This window comes from Mizuhopecten yessoensis, unplaced genomic scaffold (genome assembly GCF_002113885.1).
Source record: "Mizuhopecten yessoensis strain PY_sf001 unplaced genomic scaffold, ASM211388v2 scaffold5979, whole genome shotgun sequence".
Lineage (NCBI taxonomy): Eukaryota > Metazoa > Mollusca > Bivalvia > Pectinida > Pectinidae > Mizuhopecten > Mizuhopecten yessoensis.
The window spans coordinates 125737-136333 of record NW_018406319.1 but is presented as its reverse complement, the minus strand read 5'-3'; the positions used below and the strand labels follow the sequence as shown (position 1 = coordinate 136333).

The following is a 10597-nucleotide window of genomic DNA, read 5'->3' as shown; positions in this document are numbered from 1 at the left end:
CAGTATTGTTTTTTGAATCTATGAAAGTGCAACAAAACTTTCATCAGTTTGCAACATAATTGCCTCATATATTGACCTGTTCCCAAGCTCTTCTGTCAATATTTCATGGAAACAATAAAAGCTGAATAGTTATGCTTATAATGTTAAAAATCAGCCACATTTTTTTTTTTTGAAAATTGTCTTTAAAACTCAAGAATACCTCATCAAGTTTATGCAATGGACTAAAATTTGAAATAAAGTTTATACTTTTACCTCAAACGTTTAATCCAGTTTATGCTCAGGACTAAAGTTAGGAATGAAGTTTATACCTATCAAAAAAAATTGAAATTAAGTTCTGCTCGGAGCTGAAATATGAAATCCAGTTTATATCCATAACTTTAAGTTTTTAATGAAGTCGACCTATGACTTATGATTGAAACTAGATTTATGCTTGAAATAAAGTTTATGCACCTAAGTAAAGTTTGAAATAAATTTCACGCCGATAAATAATGTGTGAAATTAAGGTAAAGCTCGGAAGAAAAGTTTAAGCTCAGGATTAAAGTCCGAGATAAAGGTGAAAAGTTTCAATCTGTCATCAACCAAACAATATGTCATCAACCAAACAATATGTCATCAACCAAACGGTATGTCATCAACCAAATAATAGGTCATCAACCAAACGATCTGTCATCAACCAAACAATGTCATCAACCAAACAATAGGTCATCAACCAAACAATAGGTCATTAACCAAACAATTTGTCATCAACCAAACAATACGTCATCAACCAAACAATATGTTATCAACCAAACATTCTGTCATCAACCAAACAATAGGTCATCAACCAAACGATGTCATCAACCAAACAATCTGTCATCAACCAAACAATAGGTCATCAACCAAACAATGTCATCAACCAAACAATATGTCATCAACCAAACAATGTCATCAACCAAACGGTATGTCATCAACCAAACAATAGGTCATCAACCAAACGATCTGTCATCAACCAAACAATGTCATCAACCAAACAATAGGTCATCAACCAAACAATATGTCATCAACCAAACAATATGTCATCAACCAAACAATATGTCATCAACCAAACGATATGTCATCAACCAAACAATCTGTCATCAACCAAACGATATGTCATCAACCAAACAATATGTCATCAACCAAACAATATGTCATCAACCAAATGATATGTCATCAACCAAACAATCTGTCATCAACCAAACGTTATGTCATCAACAAAACAATAGGTCATCAACCAAACAATCTTTTATTGGTTTTACAGGCATTTGGTTTACCTTGTTATAAACACTGTATTAAATAAAGACTGAATTTCTTGTTAGTTGTACCAGATAACGGGACTGGAAACGGACAGGGATTTCATCAGTGCACATCACAACAAAGCTGATCCAATATGTCTTAAGACACGTAAATATTCTCTTATACACTCCACATCCCAATAAATCGACAGAACACTGTGTATCATTTCCATACCTGTATTATAACAAATGATTTTGATTATTACATGCATGTAGTTTACATTACAAATATAAATAGTAAACTTAACAAACACATGTACATAAAAAGATATCATTATCATCATCATAACAAACACATGTACATAAAAAGATATCATTATCATCATCTTAACAAACGCATTCAAAGACATTGTTATCATTATAATAACAAATATATATATACAAAAATATAGTTATTATTATGATAATAAACACGTACAATTATATATATGTATCATTTTCTAATAATCATATATACATAAATATGTATACAAACATCATACTATTGTAATAACAAACCCCAGGTGTAATAGTATTGTACTCTACCAGACTGACAATGTAACATGTTCCAATCCTTAATTGGTAATTGTGTATTATTTGACAATTAACCAAATTACATGAGGAGGGCAAAGTTTGCGCTTGTGACGATGGATTTTAAATGTGAAGGTGAATCTTTGACTGGGCCAAAGTTTCCAGGTATAAACAGTAACGTCACTGTACCCAAATCAGGACACGTTTCAGATAAATATCAATGTTCTTTATACCATACTATCAGTTCCAAAAATGTTTGTTCATTTTTCATAAATAGATACTATCCACTTTTCATTTCTAGTACAAGTTGATATTTCGGGTGCGTGGCTCTATATTTAGAACGCGAAATACTGTCAGAGTTATGTAGACCCTTGAACCTGCGTTACTGTACCCTGAAAGGGACACTTCGGTATTTTGGCGAATATTTGGGGATAGACGATCAATATTGGCAAAAAATATGCATAATTGAAATATTTTAGAGTCAACGAATGTTCTAATTAAATATCTTCTCCAAATCAGCATTAGTTTTGATAAATTGACTTTTGAAAATGATAGCCAAATAAATAGCGTCGCACGGCACATAAATCAGCAAAGTTTTGTTTTGGTAATTATTCTTACATTTAAATTGTCCATGTAACAATGATCAGCAGTCAATAAAGCTTATATACAGTTAAATTGTCATAAAAGTGTTATCAAATGAAAACTGTACACATGAAAGTACTTTGCCTTGCATGACAGTTTCTTGGGCTGTTTTTCCACAAGTGTCCCATTTTGGGTACAGTGACGTTAATTAACTTTGTTAAGTGAAGGTACGTGTGTATGAGATATCTAATAGCATCCACATACATCCACAGATTATAACATCAGCTATAACTATGACACGGACTTGTTGGTGGAGTGAAAACAAGGAATCGGACAACTGTGTCATGTTGTCTAACGAGGTTGTCTAATTACATGCACTGCAGCAGACACCAAAACACATTCCATTACATTTCCAAGTGGTAGAGTAGATATAATTTATATGAATGTTTGTATAATATGGTGCAATACATAATGCAGGCTTCAAAAATGTTAGAAAAACAATTGAGCCCAGGCTAAAGTAGCTTTATAATTTGTTTTAAACATTTGCTCACCATTGATAGATATTCCGCCATGAAACATGCACATATGTTGACTATTTCTTAAATAACAAACACAAACATACACAGATGTTACAATTAACTTATCATACCGGAATTACAAACAAATATATTGTTAGTCGCACCACTTGGTGAATCTTCCAAGACACACAAAACTGTTCATCGGCTAGCAGTCAAATTAACATAATTTCATTAAAAAACAATGCAACCTATTAACCTGAACACTTTTGCTTATAAAAAAATAAGTATGAAGGAATAAAATCCTGGTAAGGAAGGAAAATTTCACTTAAAAGTCAGGAAAAGCAACTTCCTGAATACTGATACATATCAGGAACCAAGTTTCTGATTCCTCTGAGACTTCTTGTTGTTAGTACATGTGACTTGTCAACATACCCCGCTCTCCTCCCTACTCCCACTGAAAACAAAACGTGACCACAAATATGTATAGCCATATCTATATAACAACTAGTAAGACATGTTTCTTACACTAAGCACATTTAAACAATTCCAGATTTTTAAATTACTGAAAATAAATCTTTGAGATTATGAAAGGAAACATACATTTTTTTCTATATAAAATTTTGCCCTTGTAATATTTAAAAGGATATAACAAACAATACTGAAACAATTTTAAAATTGTCTACCTAGCTAACAGAGAGAAATTAGTCAAACAATTAGATTTTATTCGTTTATTAGAAAACAATTTGAATTTATAAATAAACTTAAGGCCTAAATAACTGCTTAAATGTCTCAGGCCATAAGATGAAAGTTATATTTTTTCTACCGTTCTTTTAAATGATTAAATTCGCAAAACAATAGCACAACAGTATGATTACATTTGTGTTATTAAACAACACATGTTAAAAATATGACAGTGTAGTACCAGAAGTTTTAAAAGCACAACTATTTAGCACAGAGTTAAAATGTAAATTGAAAAGACAAATATAACTCATAAAAATCTTGACAGTATACAGCAAAAACCCTTTATACAAATAACAATGCCTTTATACAAATAACAATGAAAGATTTCATAAAAATGATTCAATGCTTCAAGATCAAAATATATGTAACAAATTTTACACACATACACACACACACATAATATATTTAATTACAGACAGCATCCTCTCTCTGATCCGATGTGAAATGATTAAGAAACTCTGTACAAGAATATGTGTTTTGTATTATAGACACTAATCTGAATCAGTAGAATACACTATTTTGACCCATGTTCATAACATCACAAACTTGGTCCTGAATATTACTTATTAGGTTTAACTTTTATACTGTGTTCATTAATTAACAACTTAATCTCAAAATAACACTAGGAAAAAGACATCCCATTTACTGAAAATTTTAAATTGTCATTGGCCAGTATTGGAACACTATCAATGAAACAAAGTAACCTCAAATTATTATTATTATTAGCAAAGGTTGCTCTTCATTTTAAACCAAACAAGGGTACACAATGAGATATGTTGAAATAAATATTATGAACAATAAGACTAGATATATTCATTCAGTAGACACAAATCAAGAAGTCGTGATTAGGTTTTAATAAAACAAAATGGATAAAATAAAAATATGTGTGAAAAATATACACTGCTGAAGTAGTTAGTTTGATAGTTACATGGTGCTGTTCGGAGACATCTAGATTTATCAGATACAGTAGTTACATGTGTTGCTGTTCAGAGACTTCTAGATTTATCTGATACAGTAGTTACATGTGTTGCTGTTCGGAGACATCTAGATTTATCTGATACAGTAGTTACATGTGTTGCTGTTCGGAGACATCTAGATTTATCTGATACAGTAGTTACATGTGTTGCTGTTCAGAGACTTCTAGATTTATCTGATACAGTAGTTACATGTGTTGCTGTTCGGAGACATCTAGATTTATCTGATACAGTAGTTACATGCGTTGCTGTTCAGAGACATCTAGATTTATCTGATACAGTAGTTACATGTGTTGCTGTTCAGAGACATCTAGATTTATCTGATACAGTAGTTACATGTGTTGCTGTTCAGAGACTTCTAGATTTATCTGATACAGTAGTTACATGTGTTGCTGTTCAGAGACATCTAGATTTATCTGATACAGTAGTTACATGTGTTGCTGTTCAGAGACTTCTAGATTTATCTGATACAGTAGTTACATGTGTTGCTGTTCAGAGACATCTAGATTTATCTGATACAGTAGTTACATGTGTTGCTGTTCAGAGACTTCTAGATTTATCTGATACAGTAGTTACATGTGTTGCTGTTCAGAGACATCTAGATTTATCTGATACAGTAGTTACATGTGTTGCTGTTCAGAGACTTCTAGATTTATCTGATACAGTAGTTACATGCGTTGCTCTTCAGAGACATCTAGATTTATCTGATACAGTAGTTACATGTGTTGCTGTTCGGAGGCATCTTGATTTATCTGATACAGTAGTTACATGTGTTGCTGTTCGGAGACATCTAGATTTATCTGATACAGTAGTTACATGCGTTGCTATTCTGAGACATCTTGGTTTATCTGATATTAGATGTGCTGCTCTTCGGAGACGGCTAGGTATATCCGATAATTAGATGTGCTGCTCTTCGGAGACGGCTAGGTTTATCTGGTAGTGAGATGACTCTTCTATAGAGGGTTTCAATCCTGCATACTTAACCTGTATGTTTTTTCCAAGGGCACCAAAAATGAAGAATCCTAATCCTGATCCTACAACAGTCAAAAGAATAATCAAAAGAACAGTTGAAATAACAGTCAAAACAACAATTGAAAGAAAAGTTGAAAGAAAAGTCAAAACAACAATCAAAAGAAAAATTGAAACTCCGGATGGAATTTTAAAAGCCATTGATCTGACCATTTTTGGAGCTGATCTAGATCATCCTGTAGATTTATATTATTATTATAATTGTAAATTTTAGTATCATCTGCGAACAAGTATGTTGTTGCGTTAATGGACTCTGGAAGGTCATTAACATAAATCACAAAGAGAGTCGGCCCTAAAACGCTTGCCTGTGGGATACCACTTGTTACCTCCATTCATTTTGACATTGCTCCGTTTACCGCTGTTTCCGATTAGTTATGAAACTTTGCACCCATTTGATAATTTCTGGTAAGTCATCTTTACTGTCATCAATGTGACATAACAATCTTTACTGTCATCAATGTGACATAACAATCTTTACTGTCATCCATGTGACGCAAGAATCTTTACTGTCATCAATGTGACATAACAATCTTTACTGTCATCAACGTGACAGAACAATATTTACTGTCATCAATGTGACATAACAATCTTTACTGTCATCCATGTGACGCAAGAATCTTTACTGTCATCAATGTGACATAACAATCTTTACTGTCATCAACGTGACAGAACAATATTTACTGTCATCAATGTGACATAACAATCTTTACTGTCATCCATGTGACGCAAGAATCTTTACTGTCATCAATGTGACATAACAATCTTTACTGTCATCAACGTGACATAACAATCTTTACTGTCATCAATGTGACATAACAATATTTACTGTCATCAATGTGACATAACAATCTTTACTGTCATCAACGTGACATAACAATCTTTACTGTCATCAATGTGACATAACAATCTTTACTGTCATCAACGTGACAGAACAATATTTACTGTCATCAATGTGACATAACAATCTTTACTGTCATCAACGTGACAGAACAATATTTACTGTCATCAATGTGACATAACAATCTTTACTGTCATCCATGTGACGCAAGAATCTTTACTGTCATCAATGTGACATAACAATCTTTACTGTCATCAACGTGACATAACAATCTTTACTGTCATCAATGTGACATAACAATCACTGTAAGGTCATAACTGTAAGGTTGTGTTACACTAGGTATATACCGGTATACTACAACAATATGACATATTCAATGCCTACACTAAACAAGAGACTGCAGAAATATCATTTATCATAGCTTTAACCTGCAAAGACTTCCCGGTTTACAAGCACTCACTTTAGATTTTGAATTTTAGAACAGAAATATCACAACTCCACAACGACTCCACTGTGTGTATTCTTAACCTTTGTTGTTTATAATTATATACCACATCCAAACCATGTTATTTACAAAGTCCAACCCAGTGTTTTCGCGGTGCATATCATCCTTAATAACCAAGGTGTTTTATCCCTTTCTTTGTGAAATTTATTACACTGAACTCCAATTTGCATTTTTCATCACATTATGATAACTAAATAATGGAATCAACAGGAAAAGACACCAAACATATGTGAGGTGTTGCTATCGATCAGGCATTGGTGTGGGCATGCTTTATCATTAAAATACACTTTGTATATCACTATATGTATCACCATCAATATGTCCACTGCTAGAATGCCATACAGCAATTTTAAATAAAATGCACCAATCTCTGATTCAAAATTATTAGCAATGAATTGGACTGGAGATCAATCCAAAGTCAGCAGACCATTTCAAATTAAATACCGTCGAGCTAGGTTTATCTCATCATCATTTATATGAATGTCCAGCCGGCATTGTCAGAAATGAAAAGATGTTTCTGGGAACAAAGATTGCAAGAATTATTTTTTCTGGAAACAAAGGAAGGTGACTGGATTATCTATTGAAAAGGTTGACAACTCTGACATTGTAACACAATAAATGGAGCATATACATACCAACAATGACTCCTATGGTGATCCACACATTGTACGTCATCACTGCCAGCATTAGTATATACCCTGTGATGAGGTTAAAGGTATGGGTCAGCATCCCCAGGCAGTGGTACTTAATTCTGAAAGGGAGATCATTCTAGTATCAAGGGAAATAATAACAGGTTACATAAAGTCATTGACCTCAGCATCTAGTTCATTGTATGAATATATAGCATTCTCAGGTTTATATCATATATATTACAATATAGTATATACATCTTTATTTGTTCTTTCTGTTAAGATGTAAAAATATGAAAATATTTCAAGATTTAATAACCACTCCAGCACAAATTATCTTTTCAATGGATAGCAATACAAAATATACTAGTTATCAATGTCTACAACATTATACTTGTCTTAGCATGGCTGTCAACAACTCAACATTATACTTGTCTTATCATGGCTGTCAACAACTCAACATTGTACTTGTCTTATCATGGCGATCAACAACTCAACATTATACTTGTCTTATCATGGCTGTCAACAACTCAACATTATACTTGTCTTAACATGGCTGTCAACAACTCAACATTATACTTAACAGGAAAAGACATGGCTGGCAACAATCATATTTGACTTGTACAATTAATAAATCACATACATTCACAGGTGACAACATCTGCATACTTCACTTTTACAATAATATGCATCATGTTCAGTGCACATATAGTGTCAAAGCAATGCTATTTTTATCAAATGGCATCTAAGTCTATGTTTTTTTGCCATGTAATTTTGTTGTTCATGGAGAGTATCTTTCACTAAATCCATTAATTTAGATGGCATGAACAGACCATCAATCACTAGTAACCTGTAAAGATTAAATTTCGAAAATACCTTCTTGATCGAATTTGTTCTAAACTAGCAGGAATCATCAGTGAAGCAGTAAGATCATCCCGATCATCAAGATCATCTGTGTCTGTCAGACCATAGGTCAAGGGATTCTGTTTGATTCGTGCTGACCAGTACAGCATCAACATCTTTGCCCCTTCCAGTAGGAATGTCAAGGATCCAATCACCAGACATGCCCCAACCAGAGCTGGATGATAAAGGGAAATAACTCAATCATCACCAATAACAGGAATAAAGGTAATAAATTAATTATTATGTTATTTAATCTGAAAATTGCCTTATAAAATAAATGAAATTCATTCAAAAACATTATCTCTGTCATTTCATTAGTGATATAACCTAACATTTGAATCTGTTTTATGTTGGTCAGGTGAACAGCATATTAACTATTGTACATACATGTTATAATCATATATTGAAAACAGAAAGATCTGATGATATCAGTTAATGATGAAATTAACTTACAACTTGTATTGTCAACATCTAAACCCTTGAAAAACAAATTTTTCAAGGGAGCGTCAAAATTGAAATGCCCCTGAAATGAAAATAAAAGATACATTAATCTTTTTAAAGCTATTTTTAAAGTACATTATATATACACTGTAAGCAAGATATATGTACACTAATAAATAGATTCACTTATACTAATTGTAAATTGAATCAACTTGTATCATATTTGTTTCCAAATCATTAAGAATCTAAGCATTCTTGCAAATAATTCCTTGGGTCATTATATTTACACGATCAATACCTCTTTTAGGATCGAATCCAGTAACTTCTGGTTAAATAGTAGTAGTGTAGTACACTGTACTCTATCAAAAGAACAGAAGAAACTCTGTCCCTCGCAGATTCATTAGATTTATTTAGTGGCTAGTATTCTACTAGGGTGATTAGAGAAGATATAATAGGCATAATCACATTTTCACTGGAAAAACTCTTCCATTTTATGACAGCCATGTTTAAGATTACGGTATGTCATGTGATGTGACATTATTTGAAATTGATGCTGATAACAAAAGCATGCACAAACCATATTTACCAGAATAATTATATGTTATGCATGATAACAGGCAATAATTTAAAGATATCTTGTCGCGAGAATAGCACTACAGTGCTAATGTTATTATGTTACATTTATATGCGACGTTAAATAAAGCTTCTTGAATCTTGAACAGGTCCAGTACAGACACTCTGCCGATTGAGCTATATAGCTATAAAGACCTATATAACTATATACACCTATAAATTATAGCTGTATTGAGCTATATTTTCTCAGATTTCAAATTTCATTAAATTAAAGCAAAGTCGCATAAAACAATAAGGTTAATGGTAATGTTGACTACAAAAGCATGCATTTAGATGTTTATTTTCGTTTTTCATAAATGTAAAATTTTCGATTTCTTTACATCATTATTTTTTAAAAAGAATAGACTTATATTTAATGTCTTTTGTTATCAACCTAATGATACAATCATCTTTTAAATGCGACTTTGTTCCATTTTCCTTAAAAAAGAAAATCACTTGAAAATAGCTCAAAAGACCTATTTCAGATAGGTCAATAGAGCTATTATAGGTCTTTACAGCTATATAGCTCAATTGGCAGAGTGTATTGGACCTGTTGAATCTTGAATATATTTAACTGTTTTATTCCAGATATTAAGATTTTATTACACTATATTCGATGCAAAACAAATGCAATCTAAAAAAAATGCTCTTACTTGTGCTTCTTACACACAAAGAAATACGGAACTTAAAAAGCAATATATATATAGGATAGCCCCATATTCCAATTTCCCAACTATTGTGGCATATGGTCAGATGTCAGATGTCAAATATCCCATTTCCTATGGACGATCACAGCTATTTCTCTGAAAGTAACCAATAATTTAATACTAATTACCATTCAAAGCTTCATAAGCTCATCCTCAGGCAAGGTCTTGCATCTAACATCTGTTTAAACCAGACTGGATAAAGAAGTTTCTCACAACCCTGCAGGTTTGATGGCTACCATTTTCTGTATCATGTGACAGGTCTAAATATAGATTACGATTGTGAACTTCCGGTAAA

General features: G+C 32.4%; 1 protein-coding gene across 1 annotated transcript; it reads right to left on the bottom strand.

Annotated features, from left to right (window-relative positions):
* Positions 1–1250: 1250 nt before the first annotated feature.
* On the bottom strand, positions 1251–10547 carry LOC110451380. Its single transcript, XM_021499351.1, has 5 exons — positions 10431–10547; positions 8996–9065; positions 8516–8717; positions 7646–7761; positions 1251–5672 (listed from the first exon to the last, which is right to left on the bottom strand). The coding sequence occupies exons 1-5, from the start codon at positions 10431–10433 to the stop codon at positions 5536–5538; spliced, it is 528 nt and encodes a 175-aa protein (XP_021355026.1). The 5' UTR covers positions 10434–10547; the 3' UTR covers positions 1251–5535.
* Positions 10548–10597: the final 50 nt, after the last annotated feature.